We start from the raw sequence: 22,349 nt of genomic DNA, 5'->3' as shown, positions 1-22,349 counted from the left end.
AATATTAATCATATGATGTTGAATTAAAAATAATATTTCAGTTACGAGTAATGATAATACGGTATAAAAGTAGTGCATTTAATGCGTCCCCACTTGAATGCTAATAGTTTGATTTAGACGTGAATCGTTGTGTGGATACAACACATGCCTTCGTTCCCCGCCAAACTCCCAGGCAGTATTTCCGCTATGTAAAGTGCATGAAGAAAGTAACCGTTAATTAATCGCTCATCGTGCGGTTTTAAATCTGAAAATTTAGTCTAAAAATTATAAATATATATTATGATTTGATTTCAATCAAGAGAATAAAGAAAATTGCTAGAATTAAGAATTGAGATAAGTGCGGAAAAAAGTCACGAAAAAACAACAACAAGAACAACTGTTCGACGAAAAAGGATCTTTATGACCACTAACGTGCTCAATAAGTTCTACAACCTAAGAGCCCAAGAGGCAGATGGGCCGCCACCTTGTGTCCAAAATAACACGTATGTTTTACGGTAAATTGAAGTAACAGTTGGACTAAAAGATAATTTTAAAGCTTAGAAAGGGAAAATACGGGTAATTTGTTTTCTACAGTAAAAAAAAAGTTGGATTTAAAAGTGGGGGTCATTTTGGCCATTTTAAAACTATAATTTTTATGCAAAAACTGTTTAAAAATGTACATATTGTAGTGTGTGGAAGAGACTGAATTTACATATATAGTAGGGCGGGACCAAAGTTAGTATAGACTGGTATAGAGGATACGGTTTCATAATTCTTTGAATTTTCTTGGTGTACGACCCAATGGGACGCGAAAATAGAATGAAAAGGTTTTCCATCTTGTCCCGCTCTACTATATATGTAAATTCAGTCAGAGTGTAAATAACGTAGCCTTTGTGGAAATATACGTTTTTATTAATAGTTGTATGGCGCAACTGCGGTCGTTGGCTCCTTGGCTACGTATACGTATGTTGACACACAAACGAACATATACATGTAACGCTTTGTGGGACTATATTTACATAAACCTGCACACAAAGCTCTGTTTTGTATATACAGTTGGGTGGAGAAGATGGGACACTTTTAGCGCACAATATCCAAATATTCTGATCGTGTTTTAAACAATCAACAATCTATGGGAGTCGTGAAGATACGGTTTTATAATTCTTTGAATTTTCTTGGTTTACTACTAAATGGGACGATAAAATAGAATGAAAAGGTGTCCCATCATCCCCCAAGCCGCTATATTAATCGAAATTTCACTGTTAAGATCCTAAGTTTATAATCGTTTTTTTAGACAATGATACACTACTGGATTGGATAAACTGCCGTATATTAAGTGTTTGGTAGCAGCATCGAGCCTCGAACTAATATAACATCTCGATTTGAGTCAGGCGCGCTTATAGCTTTGCCAGAATACCGACTTATGGACACTGAAATTTGATCCCTTTATAATTTACTAACCAGGCCTGATGCTACAGCATATGTGTTGGTTGTCAACTCATAAAACGGAAGTCGGCGAAATCATCAAAAGACTCTGCTACGAATCCTTACAGATTTATATTGATATAGACTCATAGACTTATAGATACGGTAAACCCAGCCTGGATGTGCGGTTACACAATACAGATGCATTTAAATTCAATATAGAGGAATGCTGTATAGCAAAGTGGGTAACATGTGGCATTTTTGCTCTTATTGCCAATTTGGTTGTAAACAAAGAATATTTACCAAATTATATACCCGTATTCTCACAACTCTAAAAGAGCGTTGTGAGTTGTTCAAACACGATCAAGAAATATCGGATTTAGGAGGTGTCCCATCTTACCCCACAGTATTATAGTCAGTAAGGTATAGTCACAGCGTCTACCATGGACCATTTTACCCTAACCTATACCATGTAGAACTCCGGGGTGAGATGGGACACTTTTAGCACATAATATCCCAATATCCTGATCGTGTTTCAAACAATTAACAACGGTCTATGGGAGTTGCGAGCATGCGGTTTTACAATGTTTGAATGTTCTTTGTTTACTACAAAATTGGACGAGAAAATATAATGAAATGGTATCCCATCTTCCCCACCCTACTATACATGTTTAGTCGCTCAGTTGTGTTATACGTTTTTTAACCGTAAGCGTGTTTTAAGGTTTTGTCGCTATATCCCGTCTTTCCTTATTGTAGCCTACAGTGTATTGGTCGCTACTGTATCCGTAGAGACAGAGAAAATTAATCTTATACTATGTTAGGATGTAATATTCCAACTGTGACATAAATCTCAGGTCCCCATTGTGGAACCTCACCAAATAGAAACACATAATATGTTGAACGAACATTAGTCGTTAAGCTTGTTCATGTGGACTAACCGGGTTAAAAGGCAAATAATTATTGCCCTTTTTAAACGAATGTTAACTAAAACCAATATTCAGACAATTGTTTATGGTTGTAATAAAAGCTGTAAGCACTGCAGGAAATTGGGGGACGGTTTGTGGTTGTGGTTTTAGTGCAGTGCATGTCTTACCAATGATATTAGATGGTTAAATTTAAGCAGGCCACTCTTAATTGCTCTAGAGTGCCATGGGTAATTCATCTAGGCCGAAAGAATAAGAAATTGTTGAGCTTTTAAAATCTGCCTGTGTATTTTACAATGTAACTTGATTTAAACAGTAACACAACTATATATAAACTACAACGGTAGGGAAATGTAGTTCTATATATTATGTGATACATATAGTACTGTGGGGTAAAATAGGGCGTACCATTACCATCTAAAATAAAACCTATATTTCCGACCGTGTTTTTAAAAATCAACAACCATGTTTTAGAGTCGCGAGGATAAGGTTATAACTTTATACATGGGAATTATCTGTCAAGTTGAAAAGATAAGCAGATAGTTATAAGTGCCGTTTAATAAGCTGGTTTAATTTAAACTACTGATTTACAGAAAGGCTTTGTGTTTTCAACTAATTAGAAGCCAGTAAATTTATTACTTTCATTATTTATTCAGGTTAAGAAGACTTAGAATGCAACGTTAAGGTTGTCTTGCAGGTAATTGGTGTTTGGGCTCGTAGAGAAGGCTTGGTTTTATTAACAGCCCATGTAGTTGTATTACTGTGAGGTAAAATGGGATATTCCATATAGTACATAAATCTCCTGATCATGTTTTAAAGCAATGAAACATGTCCCGTTTTACCCCGCCCTACTATATTAAGTGACCAGCTTTTATATATATATGTTACGCTTATAGTAAGCTAGCTTGATATCAGAGTAGAACCTAGGGCAGAGCAAAGCCCAAAGCTTTTTAGGAGTATTAATTATTATTTAACAAAACCAGAGAGTTTTTATTTTGTGGCTGACGATCTCGTTTTTATAACCTAAGTGTTTAACGACGGCCGTTGTTCCAATAAATCCTTTCTTTTCGTTATTTTAATTAATTTGATCTACTGTATTTAATGAAGAAACTAAATTAGTGTTTTGTAACTTTCCAAATTGAGGATTTAGCTGTGGTAAAAAAGAGAAGTTGCAAAGTAATTATGGCTGCGACAAAACGTCGGGAAACCAAAATAGTTTTGTAAATTTAAAATTCTGATTCTAAACACGCTAACCCCTAAAAATAAAATCAACGTAAAATCGTTGTAACTGCGTTCTTTCCGGAAATTAAGTGTCACGCATATTAATAACTGCCATTTTGGCGTCGGTGTTTTAATATAATCGCCACGTTGATAGTTTTTATTAAAAAACTTTGACTAATTTTTTATAGAATGCTATTTTAAAATTAAATTGCGTGACCGCCTACGTCCTACGAGTTACCTCGTATGCAAGTATAAGCTGTATTTGTATGGCACAATTAGGACAATACATTACAAGCCGTTGTATACAAATTAGGTCTGGCAAAAAGATGTTTAAAAATGCAGCTTACCTCGGGTACCATCTTACCCAGTGTGCTATCTTACCCCGTGAGCCATCTTACCCCGTGTGTGCCATCTTACCCCGCGCGCAATTTTACCCTGCGCGCCATCTTACCCCGTGTGCCATCTTACCTCGGGTACCATATTACCCTGCGCGCCATCTTACCCCACCCTACCATATACCAAACAAAGCCACAAAAACAATTTACAAAACAAGATGACAAAAACAAAATAACCACAAATAAATTCTCGGAAATTGGCCCATGTACTTTGACGTATATACCATAATCTCTGGTGTTTTATTTAAATGTATTTACACGTTTGCATTACAACCGTGTTTGTGCTAATTACACGCGCCATAATTTTCTATGAAACTTTGCAACTATATGCGCTATGTGGACCTAAACAAGACTGATCAGTCCAAAACAACATGTCCCGTTTTTAAAACTTTGTCATTTGCGTAACCTTTACACATAGGCTAGTAAGACCAGTCAGCTTCCGTTCTACTTTTTGTACAAAAGATTCAGCTGTTTACTTGCTTGACGTCAGTTGCGTATAGTTGGAGCGACACTTTTAGCAAGTATAGAGCTCTTAAACTTATATACACAATATAGCCATCATATATGCAAAGACGTATTGGTGTATTTAAGCGCTTACAGAAATGTGTTATAGCTAGAGTTAATGTTTTTTTTATTTAGATTTGTTTCATACCGCAATGTGTGGCAGTTTAAGGCGTATATTATCGCTGAACGGTAGTTATCCTCACGCGTACTTTTTAACGTAAATAAGCAAACTCATAATCGTTATCTGTCGCTACCAGGAATATTTCTATTATAGATATAATAGACGTCTAACACTTTATGCGTGCTATAATTTAGCGTCCTATTCTATATTTGTTTTAAGAATACATATCTTTCATCGCGCCCATCAAACAAGAACTTTTCGAAACAGGTTTAATGAATTTTCCTTTACGGATTTGAACTTGAGACATTATAGATATATTGTTGCGTTTAAGATATGCAGTGTGCATGTATCCCATATAATAAATGCACATTCAAATGAATACTCATATATAGGTACACGCGTACATATCACGCTCGCAGCAAAGCGCAAGTGTAAGAAATATTAAACTAAAGCGTTAAACACTTTCATGGCACTTTACCAATTTAAGGCTATATGCACAAATGTCATGTAAGTTTCCATTCCCAAATTTCCAAACATTTTTCAAATTTTAGTTCAGTAAAAATAACATTGTCAAAAAAAGTGAAAAATAACAATTTAAACGTTGTTTAGCCCTATAAGACTGTTGCGTAGTAAACATATGAAAGGCGTGAGATTGGTATTCACGCGTTCAACGGATGTGTGGTTATAGGAAAACGCCTACGTATATATCAGTAGTGATATAGCCTGTTTAGAGCAAGTAATGAGATGGAGCTTATATAGCGAACAATAGACAATAGCCTGCTATATAAAGTAAACCAGAACTAAATGTTACAGGTAGATAGCTTGAATATTTAGCTTTTATCTTTGAATAGGAAATAGCTTTGGGGTAAGATATATACTGTTAGCACCTAAACTCCATGTTTTTGATCGTGTTTTGAAACAATTAAAATCGATCTTTCAGAGTCGTGAGAATACGGTTATATAATTCTGTAAATATTCTTTATTTACTACCAAATGGGACGAGAAAAGATAATAAAACATGTTCCATCTTACCCCGACCTTACTATACTATAGATTGTTGCAAGCGTAGAATTAATAATCATAGACCTTCGTTGCGAAAATCTTGTCGAAAATAAGTCGCAACTTGTAGTCATGTCACGGCAAGAAACCCATGTTCATTTTTTTGTGCAAAACGCAACAAATTGAAACACCAGACACACGCCATACTCACGCGATCCATGTGTTTTGTAACTTCCGGCAAGAGTTTTGCGACCGAAGTTTCGACGTCCTTATACTGTTGTATAATGATATATCCTGTCTGTTCGTTTAAAATGTTTTTTAATCTTCGCAAACGTAATCGGCAACTAAAGGTATAGTATTACTATATATTCAGGTCGTCTTCATTACAGTGAAATGTGACTTAAAGGCGAAAGTGCTGACTGTTAGTAAGAATAATATAATAGGGCAGAAGAAGTTAGAACATCTTTAGCTCATAATATTCAAATACCCTGATCGTGTTTTAATCAATCCGCACCGGTCTATGGAGTCGTGAGGATATAGTATTGTAATTCTTTGAATGTTCTTTGTTTACTACCAAGTGGGACGAGAAAATAGGAAGAAAAGGTGTCCCATCTTCCCCATACCCTACTATATATAAAAAGTCAGTTAGCAGAATTCTTTCCGCAAGAATTGATTTAAATACAAGTATAGTAGGATGGGGGAAGATGGGACATCTTTTTACCTATTTTCTTGTCCCATTTAGTAGTAAACAAAGAACATTCAAATAATTATTAAACTATATCCACAGAAATCCCATAGACCATTGGTTATTGTTTAAAACACGATCAGGATATTTGGATATTATGGGCTAAAGGTGTCTCGCTTTCCCCCACGCTACTATATAATAAGCCAGGCAACAACAGCATTACTATTCACGTGATGTCAATCGCGGATATGTGGAAATCGCGTTGCAGCGCAAGCGCTGTATGATTATGATGTCACATTAGCTTCAACGTAACGCCTCAAAGGCTGTTATTGTCACACGCCGGTAGAATACGCATTAAGAAAGTTAGTGTTATCTTATGCAAATTATTGCTCTGTGAAGGTGGTTTATAACGCAGCGGTTTTGCGCGCCAGTTTTGTTGCGTATACAGAGTTGTTAAACTAGTATGCTCTGATTTTATTTCTGTTATTTCTGATCATGAACTTGAATATAAGTAATAATTTCTAAAGTGTTAGCGTATTATAATTTAAGAAATATAGTAGGGTAGGGGGGATGAGACACCTTTTCATTCTATTTTCTTGTCCAATTTAGTAGTAAAAAGAACATTCAAAGAATTATAAAACCTTATTCTTACGACTCCTATAAACCGTTAATTGTTTAAAACACGATTAATGTGTTTGGATTTTATGTATTAAGGGTTTCGCATCTTGTCCCGTCTTCCCTCGCTCTAATATATAGTTAAAAAGTTATGTTTGAAGTATATACCTAGATAAGCTATACCGCCTATTTATAAGCGCTGTTTTACTACATTTTAAACATTAAACCATCAGGTTAAATCGTTACACAGGTTAAAACTATTCAAAGTCAGTCGAACAAACCGCACAAATCAAACCAATCCTTACGTTATACGATGTTTAAGAAATACATTAACATTGCTGCATGAAATATGATGTAGCGCAACACGCGTTTGAGTAATTGTGTGATGTCGTTAGTTGTGGTGCAACCCGATGTATAGGAAGCGATGGTGACGTTATTATACAGAATATTCAGATTCTGTTAGAAGTTAAGCCGCCCTATGCGGTATTGCAGGAGTCCAACATTTTAAGTGGTGTATTTCGCGGAAAATTTTGGTTTGTTTAGAAGTTAATTTAAAATAACACAGGCGGCTTGTTTTGAACATTAGCTGTTCGTGGTGCATGGTTGAGATCGGTTTCAATGCTCGCTGCAAGGTTTGTGTGTTTTGATTTCGTTTAGCAAGTTACGTCACGACGAGTGTAGATAGTAAACGAACGCAGAATCCTCTTTGAAGTAAAGCTAAGAATTGGAGGGAGTTTGTATATAAAAGGTAGGGGTAGTCAACACACGGTAAGGGTGCGCGTCATATTTAATGGACTTTTTAAAGTCGGAAAGAATATAAAATAAAAACACTGGCGCCAGATTAATTTAAACCGCAGGTTCCAAAGCCCTTTTATAGAATACTCTGACAATGTTGGTAGTTATGTATTGAACAAGTTAGACGATCGATATTAATGATAGATAGAGATATTATACGGCGTGCGTTTTTACGACTTTACTTTAGTAAAGACAAATTTTAAAGCATTTGATTTAAAAAGGAATTTGTCTGTTTTAGTACAGGAGTTCTTAGTCCTGTTAAAAATAATTGCCTACCTACAGGGCTTCCCCTAAAACGTTATTACGCTTCTTGAATGTGAAGTGTCAACCGCAAATTTGATTATTTTCGCACGTAGTCTTGAACGAATATAAGTTCCCACACTCGCAGTTTAAGCGCGAAAAGTGCAATCAGTTCCATTTTGGAAGCAATGCTCCTAATTCGGGCGCAGAATTGTACAACAGATCGTTGGGCTGTCCGAATGCGGTCGTTTTCGCGTCAAATTCATCTGTATTTGCACGAAAAGGTCGCGCAGTACACGGTGATTAAACCATCGAGTACCGCAGTGGCTCCAAAACGTTTCTTGATTTCGAATTGCGTCACAAAATCGAGACAGGCGCGATGACCGCTTTTCGCCACGTTTTGGAACGTAAGTAGAACTAATTCTTTATGTGCGACGCTGTTCTAAAAATCGGGGTTTTATCAGACCACGTTGTCATGTTATGATGTGGGCCGTGATACGTCAGAGCTAAACAAGTGGCGATTATTGCTTTATAAACCGCGCTTATGCGACAGCAATTAATGTGGAATATTTTATTTCAGATACACTGTAGTTTTTTTGATAACGAAAGATATTATGTCGAATATGACCACAACGTCAACGTATCTGCTGAACTTAACTACTCATGGAGGGCCAATATGCACGAAGACACCAAAGACGATGTACCTGGTCATGTTGCCAGCTATCTTTGTCGTTCTGATGTTCAATGTCGCCGTCTTAGCTGTGGCAACCATGAACCGAGTGAAACTAAAGAGTCAAAACTACACCTACAGTTGCGTGTCCAGCACACTGCTCAGCAACGTGTTAGTCATGGTGGCGCATTGCTCTCTTGTTTTGAGGAACTACGTCATATCTCTTGGACCTTCCGATGACGGAGAGCTTTCACACTCGGCCAAGGTAATTATTACGTCATATCCTGTTGATTAGCTAATCCAGGCAGTATTTTAATTAGGAAGTTTAAAGCTACTTGCATATACACAACGAACGGCTGATCTGAATATTAAAACACACGATTTTAATAAGTATGCATTACACAATATATATGCGTGCGTTGCATGCATTTAACTTGTTTATCCTCGCGTGGCCGTGCAACAAAAGTTCTTATACACGGGTGCTCTGTATCATACACCTCGTACCTACCGAACAACCTCCAAAACAAACTATAAACATTTAGGCTACCTTGTGATATATGCAGAAAATAAGTTGGCCTTAATTAAAACGAAGTACTAAAACCATAAGCTCTTGGTTAAATTGTCATAATTGGTTTCTTATAATGGGCTTAGCAGTCACATTGACACTTGTGTTCAGTTAGTTTTATGTGTTTTTAGTTTTTCAGCCAGTTACTTCATTGTTTTAAATTTAAATAAAATATGTTTTGCTTATAATTTCTGCAAAACGACCGAAGCTATATAGCGCACAGTGCAATAGCATTGGCCGCAGTATTTCCAATATTTATTACATAATAACATTTTCCTTCCCAGTTGGTGTGGGTATTCGTGAACACTCTGGTTGGGTCGTTAGTGTTGGTGGTACTGGCCAATATTGGTGCGCTGGTTATTGTGACATTAGACAGCACGCAGTTTATTGGACCGAATCTACGAAACTCGATGAAACCACTGGATACAAATGCACTAAAAAAGAAAAGGTAAAATCCTACAGAACGTTTTGCTCTGAGCATCGTTTAAGAGTTTAATTCCCCAGCGCAAAATTTAACGTGTCGAAATTACTTTGGCCTTTGGCCGAGACAGTATATGACGCGTTAAATGAAATATGCTTTTATATGGCGACCTCTTTGGACCTCGTACAATCGTTATAAAATTGGGTGAAATTAACACTAAATCCCAGCGCGTAAACGGTCAATCAGCAACAGCAGACTCGTAGCTTTAGTTTGACCTATAGGCAGGGATCTTAAAAGTGTATTGAAACCAAAAAAAGTACAAATTATTTTGTCTCTGAAATAAAAATTGTATTATATTTTCAAGTAATTATATTGAAAACGAAAGTGTCTTAATTTTACTATAAAATGGGTCAAGAAAGTCGAATGAAAACATGAACGATCTTACATCAACCTAACATATTGTAGGGTGGGGAAAGATGGGACACCTTTTCAATCTAATTTCTCGTTTCATTTGGTAACAAATAAAGAACATTCAAAGAACTACAAACTCGTATCCTCACGACTACATTAGACCGTTGTTATAGTTGTGTAAAATGCGATCAGGATATTTGGTTTTATGTGCTAAAAGTGTCCCGTCTTTCTCATCTTACTATTTATAGCGGTGAACAACAGAGTCATTTATACTTTAAAACTGATAACAAACTCATTAACCTAACAAGCGTATTAAAATATTCTCTTCCGGATTTTTAATTGGAATTACACGGAATGTCGTACACACCACATTGAGTGTCTACTTAAGGTCAATTTTTGAATGGATGTAACTTATTTATTCTCACATGGCTAGGAAACGACAGTCGTATGACTAAATATTTGGACAACTCATTAGTAATCACTGTGTTAGAGCAATCAGCACCGAAAGCGTCTTGCCCAATGACACATACACCCACGGTTGGCATTTAGTTAGGAGGCGAGTGCTGTTAATTATTAAATACATTTGCGTATAAGTAAGGGGTAACTTTACAGCCGCTATGTGTAGGTTGACTTTTTGCTTGTGGAAACCCGCCCATGACGTAACATAACCGGTTCTAACCAGTTTACACTGAATTACTCAGCGTGGGATAAAAGCAGAAAATCTTTATACTGTTCAGTAGGCTATATAAAATATGAACAACTGCTTTAAATTGTTATGTACATGATGCACTTTTAGTTAATTGGCCAAATTTGGTCCAAATCTCAGATCTTCTGGCTCGCCATAGCCTCCACATACAATGAACTATGCCATGGAACCGCAAACCAAAAGTAAAGTTCAAATGAACTTGTGTTACTGCGCACCATATACGGTAGCTTCACACAAACTTTGTAGATGTGTGTACAAGCCACCAACCATTTAACTTTGTGGGTGGTCTGTGATCAAAGAACTCAAAAGACGTAAACTTCTTGAGAATAAACTTTATCTCAACTGTTTCTAATTAAATGTTCGTCGTCATAGAAGAAGCTACCCTTTTAACCTTTTGCTGTTTGATTGTATTCGTACTTAAGAGTATACAGTGTAGAACTAAAGCCTATACAAGAGTATACAATACATAGACTGAGCATTTTTAAAACAATTAAAAATTTACTAAAAAGTGACTAGCACCCAGAGTCGTATAAACACCGAGTAGTCCAACTGCCGTCCATGTGTGTCCAAAATAGAGCAAAAGTGGTGACTTTGACAAAGGGTTTAAACGAACTTGTTAAGTTTTGTTTGTGTTTTCCTATTGTGGGAAGGTGTAAAACAGCTTCTATTTACCTTACCAAACATTTTTTAGAAAAAATGTATAAATTTAGCCGCATTAAATGACTAAAATGTCGCAAATCAACCGCTTCTAATTCTAATTTTTGACTTTTTTTGACACAGAAAACAAATAACACATGTTTTTTTACATTTTTCAACCTTTAAATTTGTTTTTAGGCCCAAGTTTTTCTGTAATTTACCGAAAAACATACATTTTCCCTATACCTACTGTGTTATTTTGGACCCAAATTGCCGTTCAATTTGTGTTTTACGTAACAATGGGTTGGACTACTCGGTATTTCTATGGCTCTGCTAGCACCCACGTGGGGTTTAAATTGTTTATGTGCGTGTGACGTAATTGAGCGTCACAATGGTTTAAATTTTTTGATTTATTTTTTGCCAGCAAGTTTGCCACGGTTTAGCAATTCAATTTACTTGCAAAACTTAAAGGGCCTAAACACACCCCACGTCACTTTTATTTTTTATGGTAAATTCATAAAGCGACCGTTTTATTGATTCCAAAAATACTTTGCTTATTAAAATTGGTCAAGTATAGGCGTAGATATTCGTCCTCAAACAGTGATCTCTAGCGCTATCCTTTTTTTACTACGAGCTCCGTGATTGTGACGTAGGAACGTACTAGTCACGTGACTGATTCATTCGTAAAAGCGAAACCTGCGTTTTTTTGTGCTTTTTTGCGTTTTTTTTTGTTCTCTCGTTTTTCGCTGAAAACACTGCCTCTCGCCTTTCTGAATGAGAGCGGCCACGCTTCAACAATTTTGTGACGTGTTTGTCACGTGGGTAGTACACTTCTCAATTTTTTTCGCCACGCAACTTTCAAATCAGTTTTTTGAATTTCACGGTGTTTGAGCTGGAATATCTTTGGTTATACAGAACCGATTAAAACAAGTAAGGTGTCGTTGGAATTAGAAAAACACACTCTATCGATTAAAGCGAAGTACATTTGGGGTGTGTTTAGGCCCTTTAAGTGCTTATATAAACTCTATATATGGATGAGAACATGTGGCGAGGCACGATATATATAGACGAACTGGTGTTATTTAGGCTGGGTTGGTATTGACCTATGCCCCAATATCTGCTGTTATTGAACCAGAGGGTACAGTAAAAGTGAAAACCTTTTTATTTTAAATCGAAACTGTTTAAATTTAATCATCGCTACCGTAATCGAAGAAAAACATAATATGAGAAGATGGGAAACCTTTTTATTCTAATTTCTCGTCATATTTGGTAAAAAAAACAAAGAGCATTTAAATAATTATTATAAAACCGTATCCTCACGACTTCCATAGAACGTTGTCAACACAGTACTGTATATATTGCAGACGAGGAAAAATACTGAGAGCTTGGTTTTTAATCTCTGGATCATGGGTTATCCCCGTTGCCGTGGTGGTTGCTTCGATGGCCGGGTGGAATTGCGCCGATATCTGTATTTGCACCGGGGGAAGCTTCTTGGGCGAAACTTGCCCAAGAACCCAGGGTTGCTCACGAGTATTTCCCCCCTTAAAGTTTGCAGTAATTGGAATCATTGGATTGGTGTGGGTGTTGGAGGTAAGACAGATATATAAAGTATAGATTCTTATGTCTATCTAATGTTATAAACTCTATAATATGAGATAAACATATACTCTATTATATTATAGAGTATTAAATCTCATGATTATCGCGAGTAGCGTTTTCAATCCTGTTTACATTAGGTGTAGCAACGGTAATTTATATCCTCTCTGTTTTAGTTAAACCATGTTTTAATATTTATAGATTTCTCTTACAGTCATTTGGTTTGCATATTGGACATCAGAACCTTTTCTTTGTTTTACGTTTTGAAACATATTTTATCCGGCATTAACACACAGAGCTGCGTTTTACTTGTCTATAGGTTTAAAAATCACATTGTTGAGTCTGTTAAGCAGCACATTAATTTGTTTTAACTAAATACAGCATAATATATGTTTCAATTGATATCCTATAATTGGTTAACACATGGATGTTTTTAATCTTCATAACAAACCCATTAACCTTATACCGTTATATACCGGTACTTCCTGACATGTTGCCCACTTTGGATGCACGCAAACACATTTGCATAATTCGTTTCCTACGGATGTTTGTGATTCATAAAAATAACTTAGCATTCTTTAGTTTTACCATCTTGCCACGACTGTGCAGGAACCAGAACACCCGTGTAAAAACGACTGTTGTTGCCCCGCCATGTGAGGATTAATAAGTTACATACGTGGTAACTTGTAAGCGGCCACGCGGTGTAGGAAACGGAACACCCGTGTAAAAACGACTGTCATTGCCCCGCCATGTGAGGATTAATAAGTTACATACGTGGTAACTTGTAAGCGGCCACGCGGTGTTGGAAACGGAACACCCCTGTTATAACGACTGTCATTGCCCCGCCATGTGAGGATTAATAAGTTACATACGTGGTAACTTGTAAGCGGGCACACGGTGTATGAAACAGAACACCCTAGTTATAACGACTGTCTTTGCCCCGCCATGTGAGGATAAATAAGTTACATACGTGGTAACTTGTAAGCGGGCACAAGTTGTATGAAACAGAACACCCTAGTTATAACGACTGTCGTTGTTCCGCCATGTGAGGATAAATGAGTTACATCAATTCACTTATTTAACCATTCATTCATGTTGATGCGTTTTTAGGCGGGCATTCTACTTTACATCATCAACCACGCCGTGCAAAAGATGAAAAGAGTAATGACGATCAGGCGTCCTCCAAACAGCTCCTCGGATCCAGGAGACGAGTTGGATCACAACAATGCCCAAGGAGCAACATCCGACAGCGCAACAAATCCTATAGATCTTCCTGGAGCGGATGAGAGACTTAATGTGCCTTCAGTGAAGGAAGGTTTAAGGAGAGCGAGCAGTACAAGCTCTCGTATCTCGGCAGCAGGAGTCCGGAAGGGATGGAAGAGGATCCAACTCCGGTTCAACACTCGCCTCCGCTTCCTGATCTCACTCACAGTCCTCTTCCTCGTCTCCACCATCACAGTTCCTGTAACCGTCATCTTGGATGGAAGTTTGGAAAAGATAAACAACCGTTTATTGGTACAGACACCTGCCATTGTAGGAATTTATCTCTACTTTGTTGGTTGTCCGCTTCTCTTTATAAAGTTTGTTCCTCATATGAAGACAACGCTCCACAACGCTTTCTGTAAAGTACCCTTCTCGCGTTTATGTAGGCGTTGTTAAAACACCAATAACTGATGCGTTGTGTTCTATCTGAATCGAAATAAGCTACCATTACAATACATTGGATGTGTTTTAAAAGTATCATTTTTATTGTTTTAAAATAATATTTCAGACGCATTTTTGACAGCGTTAGCTTCTGCCTTTAAACACCTTTCTTTCTTGTAGAATGTAGAAATACGACCACATGTTGAAAATTATCGTTTTACATAAAAAGTAAAAATATTAAAATGTGGAAATTTTATTAGAAACACAATTGAGAAGTCGCATACACATATACCGTGTGATTATACTGGGCACGCTGCACCGTTCACCGCTGGTCTAAAATCTCACATCTTAAGGTTTTATAACCAATCCTATATAAGTTTCAAAGCTAGCCACTGCATAAAAGTTTCATTTTTTTGAAAGTTTCATTTATTTTCCTGTTCAAAAAATGTATAGTCAGTTTTATTGTTATCGTGATTCCAGGAAAAAAATAAACAAAAACATTGATATTTCTTATGAGAATGTACACCAATTTGGAATTAGCATTTTTTGATGGTCTATACAAAATATATAAAGTCGCCATGCACGAGGTGAATAAAGTATAAAGCCCGGCGTTCATTCATTCATTACACTATTATAGAATCAATAAAGAAGTTTAAGAAATAAACCTAATCAAAAAATAGGTCTATATAGCAGGGTGGGGGAAGCTGGGTAACCTTTTCGTTTAGTTTTCTCATTTCATTTGGTAGTAAACAAAGAAGATTCAATGAATTATAAAACCGTATCTTCACGACTCCCATAGACCGTTGTTAGTTGTTTAAAACACGATCAGGCTATTTGGATATTATGTGTTAAAGGTGTCCCATCTTCCCCCACCCTATTATATATAACTTTATACAGCTAAGCAGTATATGGACTGCCGGTTTTAGAAGGTTTGTCAGTTAATAGTGTTTGTATCAAAACTGCTGTGGCGTAAACTTCTGACGTAAAAGTGAATCTAATTATGGCACGACCTCATGTTAGTCATGTATTCAACATTGCGACATCCTGTTGACATGAATTCTATCTAACATTTAAATATGTATCATAAATACGTCAGTCAGACAGCAGTGAAATTTCCCTCGCCTCGTCATTGCACCGTGAGAGGAAAAGCTTGGTGAACACCTGTGTATTTGTCCTAATTATAATATTCGCGAGGTATTTAAAACACAACACAAACGTCAGCAGAGGTTATGCTGTAACTTATAAAGGGTTAAAATAAGGACAACATTCTGTTTGGTTCCCATGGATGTATAAGAAAGAAAATTCATCCTTTTACGTATTGTTTACTGTGTGGCTTATATAAGTTGGTACACAACATGCGCAAACCAGCGATATTCAAACTTTAAACATGAAAGTTGTTATTTTCTTTGCACTTTTAGCAGTGGCTTCGGCCAAGAGACTGTTTCACCAGTAAGTTTTTCTTGATAGTTATTTACCTACTGTATATTAATATGCAAAGTTAAACTTGCCATCGTGTTTGCAAAGTTAAATGAAACTAATGTATGTTTTGTTATGCACTTATAATGTGGGATTAGCGTAACTCGTTGTATTTAACTCATATAGTAGAGTGGGGGGAAATGGGACACTTTTAGCACATAATATCCAAATATCCTGATTGTGTTTTAAACAATTAACAACGGTCTTTCGGAGTCATGAGTATACGGTTTAATAATTCTTTAAATGTTCATTGTTTACTACCACATGTGTCGAGAAAATAGAATGAAAAGGTGTCCTATCTTCCCCTAACCTACTATATAGTTACTTACAGTAGGCCTATACGTCCGGGTAAGATAGTCCATGTTTTTTGCCGCTTTTTTCGTCCTAACTAGTTGTAAACAAGGAATATTTACAGAATTGTATAACCGTATCCTCGCGGCTCGAAAACAGCCTGTTAATTGTTCGAAACGCAATCAGGAAATATACATAAGATATTATGTTCTAGCGAATCCACCTTACCCCGCGGTATTGTTCAGTACTAAGGTATATCGTTGGCAACTAATTCCAATATTGTATTGTCGTATTTAAAACAATACTAACTTTTTGGGGGGTCGTGTTGCTAGTTATATAATTCTGTAACTATTTTTGTTTACAACTAAGTGGGACGACAAGGGGAATAAATCATGTCCCATCTTACCCCAACCCTACCATATTTACCCACATAAATATTGTGCTTTATTTATAAAGGGACCAGGTCCTGAGAATCCAACCAGGAGGGTATGATCTAAAGATCATTAACAACTTGGTTGAAAGATACCCAAACGTGAGTTTAATTTAAGTTAAAACATCGGAATTCTGATTTGTTATTTTTTGTCAAATTGAGCTAACTTCCACATATATTCTAGTTTGTAGTGCAACACGAAATTCGATGACCAAAATACCTTTTTTGACAGTTTTAATACAAACAAGTTGCATCGTAAGTTTAATCTAAGTTAAAGCAATCAAAATGTGATTTTTTGTCAAGCCGAACCCATTGCTATGTAGGCGTCAACTTTGATTAAAAAATATCTTGCATATGGGCTGCGTCATGTTCGTATCGGAACATAAGCTTATTTTGTTGATACATGAAAAAAACTTGCCAAAGGAAAAAAATGGGTAAAAATAAAAACTTATCGAGTTGTTTAAATATTACTCCACGGTTAACGCAATATTTCGTTTTTAGATTGACTTTTGGGCCGAACCAAGTCTGGTTCGTCCAGTAGATATCCATGTGCCACGCGTTCACCTTACAGCTGTCAAAGTTTTCTTGACAAGAAACAGGTAAAAAATATCATGTTCTCGTAACAGGTATATTGGGCACGACATTTATAGAATACGATATTGTGTTCTAACGATTGTCGTTAACGACTGTCACTGAATATATATAAATCGTGGTGCCCGGCACGTAAAAAGCAATGATTTACATTCATACTACTGACAGTAATCTAATTCCACCAGCAACCCCAAAGAAACCAACATATACGCACCACCCTCTATTATAAAACCAATGTTTTTTAACTTTTTTTGTGAAATCCCCATTTGGGTTAAAAGCCGATGGTAAAAACGGCTGTGACCCTGTAATTCCGCCACATTTATTTTTGTGGGTTAATTATCTGCGACTTGATTAGATATATAGTGCTTGGACGTGCGTCTTATATAGAAACACGTTGTCATCGAACCGCAACAGAGCGATTTGACAAGTCAAAATAGGAATGAATGCGTTTATGCAAGCATACAGAAACCCATTCATGTGGGCGCCTACTTACGAGTTACCACGTATGTAATTTAATGGTTGATTGTTTTAATATCTGTCTTCACAGAATCGATTACGAAATCTTTATCGAAGACCTTCAGGTTGCTATTGACAACCAAAAGTCAGACCGTCCAACTCAGATGAGTTTGGCAACATTCGATTACAATGTTTACCACACGATGGACGAAGTAAGAATCTGGCAGAATTATCTAAAATTATCCATAATAAAAGCATATAGGAATGACCAAGCTAGTTGCAACAGCATTCTGGCGTGCCAAAATTCCATCTAATTTTGATGGTTTTACCAACTCAAATATTCTGTAGCAGTTTGGGGTGAGGTGGTCCATGTTTAATTTATTTTTTTATCGTCCTATTTAGTAGCAAACTAAGAATTTCGTAATTTATTATAAACACGATAGGAAACATTGGATGGTACAGGCTAACGGTATCCATCTTGCCCCACACTGTATACGTGCTGCTGTGTTAAATTGTTTTTGTTTGTTTTTTATTTATATTTCTGTCGGAAAAAGAAACTACATAACCAATTCTAAAACCTGTCAACTTTAAATTTCAGATTCGCGCTTGGATGAGCGATATGGTATCAACATATTCCTTCGTGTCCCAAGTTAACGTTGGTCAATCTTATGAAAAGAGCTCAATTGACGCGCTCAGGGTAAACCATACATTGTGGCTGCCGTAACGTTAAAGCATTTTCATGGTTTTTATTCTAATCCAGTGGTTCCTAAACTTTGTGTATGCAATACCCTTTTAACAAAAATGCTTATCAGATCTACCCCAATATTTAATATGGTGCTCATTTATTAAAAATCATTGTGACTGTCGTAACATCACAGCACCTTTAGTGCATTTATTCTATTTGAGCAAGAACGCGAAAAAACAAGCCATCAATGGCGCCTGGGGTTTGGGCCACAGTTGGCTCAGTACCCCAACACCCATGGTATTTATGAAATTTACCGAAATGGCCAAGCATAGCGTATAATTTGATTTGATAGATTTGGAAGGGAAAAAATAAACAATTTAAAATGAGAAATGTTTAGATCACCCGCTCTACAAGCTTCAACCCACCTAAATTTGTACTGGACTGTGGTCTTCACTCTCGTGAATGGGTTGCTCCTGCCTCATGCCTTTACGCGGTCAAATACGTAAGTGAATATCCCAACGTTTAGTAGGGTGGGGGGAGACGGGACACTTTTTCATTCTGCTTCTTGTACCATAAAACACGATTAGATTATTTAGATATTTATACACTCGAAAGGTGTCCCGTCTTACCCCACCTTACTATATCACAACTAAAACTATTAGAACACGAACATTCATTATTCTGTTACCTCTGCCACCAGGTATAGTATAACAGCAAGTCTATATCTCAACGAACGTTAGTTAATATTGCGAGAATTTACATTTTATTTTTCAGTTGGTTGAAGCCCAGCCTGGAAGCGCAGAATATAACATCTTAAACGAAATGGAGATTGTTGTGATCCCAATTGCTAACCCTGACGGCTACGAATACTCATGGACTGGTGTAAGTCCCTTTATATAGTTATTTCCATTAAGGATATATGGTAAAATTAAAATTGCATAAATATGGTACTCAATGCTGCAACCATTGGCGCGTGGATATTTTAGAGCAATACAATTAACTACAATTGCTTCAGTCCAGTGTTTACGTATGGGTTGTCTAAGTTGCCATACAAGAAGAAGAAGAAGTAAAAAGTAAATATATGGTAACTCATAAGCAGGCACGGGGTGTATGAAACAGAACACCCGTGAGATACAGCTGCCGCTGCCACACGAGATTAAATCGTTGCATTTACTCGTTGAAACACGTAAGAAAATGAACAGGTGTAAAAATCAATCATCTAAACTGAAAATCGAAAACATCTGCGAAACTTGTTGTCATTTTTTCCGTTTTTATTCAAAAAGATCTATTACTATTATAGGACAGAATGTGGCGCAAAACGCGTTCGGATACCGGCCACGTATGCATGGGAGTTGACCCTAACAGAAACTGGGACGCAAACTGGTCCGGTAAGGTTATTTTCAAGCTTGTTTGTTGCTAATATAAAAACTGTTCGGTACGTTAATTACCCAGAAGTTGTATATATTGGGGTGGGGGAAGATGGGACACCTTTTTATTCTATTTTCTTGTCCCATTTAGTAGTAAGCAAAGCAAATTGTTGGATATTAGTGCTAAAGGTGTCCCATCTTACCCCACAGAGAGCTATCTAGATTAAAACTTATTTCAAGTTAAATTTACTTTTTATCTATTTAAATCACTGAAGGTTTTAGGTTTTGTTTGTATTGAAACTGACCAAAAAAAACTTTTTCATGCAACTAAATTCATTTGGATATGATTTGAAAAACTGTTTCGTTTCTAATTCTATGAATGAATTTATATAAAACTATATTTCTGTCGGATATATAAGTTAATTCAGATAACAAGACCGGGAAATGTATTGCAATCTAGCTTTATAGTTTCTTGTAAACTTAATATGAATCTTTTAAATTTAAAAATTCAACTTAGATGATATTTACTAAGCTTCCGAAACCCCGTTTTGGTGATACTCGGCTGAAAGCATCCCATACTTAAACTGCAATAAACTTACACAGGCCCAGGTGCCAGCGCAAGCTCTTGTAATGATGCCTACTACGGACCAAGCGTTATGTCCGAGGTAAAACTAAAGATAAACCATGTTTACAAATATTACTGGAGAAAGATGGGACACCTTTAGCACAATATCTCCAAATATCCCTATCGTGTTTTAAACAATTAACGAGTGTCTATATGGAAGTCGTGAGGATATAGTTTTATAACTTGTTGAATGTTCTTTGTTTACTAGCAAATGGGAGGTAAAAATAGAATAAAATGGTGTCCCATTTTCCCCACCCCACACTATATATCCTATTTTACTATTGAGTTAAAACGGTTCAGACTGAACATTCGGATTCAACCATGTTTTGCATTTTCTGTTGCAAAATATTTGTTTAGTTTAAGCAATTAAGTAAATAATGATACCACGTTTTAGATCGAAGTACGATCTCAAGCCAGTTTCGTTGGAGGCTTATCTAACGTCCAAGCCTACATTGACATTCATGCATATAGCCAGTACTGGATGTACCCATACGCCTGGACTTACAGCAAAACTTCTGACGAAAATCTTTTGGTAAGACAGTATATCACGCAACACAAACATGTATCATGTATACCAGTGGTCACTTATGAGTTATCTCAATTGTCAGTCACACATTACAACAAAACAATTAGCTTACTAACAAAATTACGTGCCGGTAACTCGCGGGCACGAGGTGTGAAACAGAACACCAATTGACGTCTGTCGTTTTCCAGCAATGAGAGGGTGAATACGTTACATACGTGGTAACTCGTAGTAAGTTACGTTAACCTATTTTTTTAAATAAGATTTATTACGTGTTCAATCGATGACGTTATAAAACGTTCAACTGAAATATTCAATTTATATTTAGAATACAATTGGTGTGAACAGTGTAAACGCCATACGTGATGTTCACGGAATGACGTATCTGACTGGATCAATTTCTGAAGTCATTTGTAAGTTAAATTTTATCATTTATATCAAAATAAAACATATTTAATTAGTGGATAGTGCGTCTGCTGCTAGCCAGGGGGTTCACGGGTTCGAGACCAAGTATCGCTACGTGTGGGGTTAGCGGGCACAAGGTGTATGAGATAAAACACCTGTGTTTAAACAACTCTCGTTGTCCCGACAGCAAGCGTGTTTAAATAAGTTACTTGCATTCCATTATTTTGGCTTGTATCAAACAATTATCAACCGCGTATCATATAATTGCTGGTAACTGCCACATGCATTCGGCAAGTTTCAAACAAGTTGTTTACGAAAACATTTTAACTACTAGATCAAGCATCAGGAAGTACAGTTGATTACATGTACGACACTTTGGGAATCAAATGCTCTTTTGCTGCTGAACTCCGAGATACAGGAAGATACGGTTTCACTCTCCCAGAACGGTAATAATAAGCTATAGCTGGTACTTTGAGAAAAACAAAGTGATATAGTAGGGTGGGGGAAGACGGGACAACTTTAGCACATAATATCTAAGTATCCTGATTGTGTTGAAAACAACTAACGGTGGTCTATGGGAGTCGTGAGGATATAGTTTTTTAATTCTTTGAATGTTCTTCGTTTACTACCACACGGGACGAGAAAATAGAACTAAAAAGTGTCCTATCTTCCCCCACCCTACTGTATTTATTTTCTTATCCCAAAATGTAAAACTTATTTTATTTCCAGTTTCATCCAACCAACTGCCGAGGAAACATTCGCTGGACTTAAAACGATTGCTAATGCAGTTATGGCAGGTACTTGCCAATAAATGAGGAAATAAAAAAGAAGTCTCTGCAAAATGTTGTGGTTCTTTAATGATGAGATTTATTCAGTTTGTGGTGGCGCCTGTACAGGCTGTTGGTACAGACTACATTGTAAAAGCTAGTAACTCTTATCTTAAATCCCA

The 22,349-nt window shown here is 36.6% G+C and overlaps 2 protein-coding genes across 2 annotated transcripts; both read left to right on the top strand.

Annotated features, from left to right (window-relative positions):
- The first annotated feature begins 8,484 nt into the window (after positions 1-8,484).
- On the top strand, positions 8,485-15,060 carry LOC100187180. The gene is made up of 4 exons (XM_002121775.3): positions 8,485-8,837; positions 9,422-9,585; positions 12,676-12,901; positions 14,018-15,060. Exons 1-4 carry the CDS (start codon positions 8,517-8,519, stop codon positions 14,564-14,566), a joined length of 1,260 nt encoding a protein of 419 aa, XP_002121811.1. The 5' UTR covers positions 8,485-8,516; the 3' UTR covers positions 14,567-15,060.
- A 776-nt stretch (positions 15,061-15,836) lies between these two features.
- On the top strand, positions 15,837-22,242 carry LOC100183283 (carboxypeptidase B-like). The gene is made up of 13 exons (XM_002121033.3): positions 15,837-16,000; positions 16,775-16,850; positions 17,250-17,347; positions 17,887-18,007; positions 18,394-18,492; positions 18,878-18,982; positions 19,255-19,362; positions 19,781-19,868; positions 20,451-20,512; positions 20,867-21,004; positions 21,324-21,408; positions 21,735-21,846; positions 22,130-22,242. The coding sequence occupies exons 1-13, from the start codon at positions 15,939-15,941 to the stop codon at positions 22,209-22,211; spliced, it is 1,236 nt and encodes a 411-aa protein (XP_002121069.1). The 5' UTR covers positions 15,837-15,938; the 3' UTR covers positions 22,212-22,242.
- The last annotated feature ends 107 nt before the right edge of the window (positions 22,243-22,349 follow it).

The sequence above is a fragment of the Ciona intestinalis genome, chromosome 12, assembly GCF_000224145.3.
Source record: "Ciona intestinalis chromosome 12, KH, whole genome shotgun sequence".
Taxonomy (NCBI): Eukaryota; Metazoa; Chordata; class Ascidiacea; order Phlebobranchia; family Cionidae; genus Ciona; species Ciona intestinalis.
This window is presented reverse-complemented; position numbering and strand designations above follow the sequence as displayed.

Bases quoted from the DNA above. Each gene is read 5' to 3' on its own strand.
- LOC100187180 (XM_002121775.3), top strand. From the start codon at position 8,517: ATGTCGAATATGACCACAACGTCAACGTATCTGCTGAACTTAACTACT. The intron at 8,838-9,421 runs GTAATTATTACG...TTTCCTTCCCAG, and splicing joins AGCTTTCACACTCGGCCAAG to TTGGTGTGGGTATTCGTGAA. The intron at 9,586-12,675 runs GTAAAATCCTAC...TATATATTGCAG, and splicing joins AATGCACTAAAAAAGAAAAG to ACGAGGAAAAATACTGAGAG.
- LOC100183283 (XM_002121033.3), top strand. From the start codon at position 15,939: ATGAAAGTTGTTATTTTCTTTGCACTTTTAGCAGTGGCTTCGGCCAAG. The intron at 19,869-20,450 runs GTAAGGTTATTT...AAACTTACACAG, and splicing joins CTGGGACGCAAACTGGTCCG to GCCCAGGTGCCAGCGCAAGC. The intron at 21,005-21,323 runs GTAAGACAGTAT...ATTTATATTTAG, and splicing joins CTTCTGACGAAAATCTTTTG to AATACAATTGGTGTGAACAG.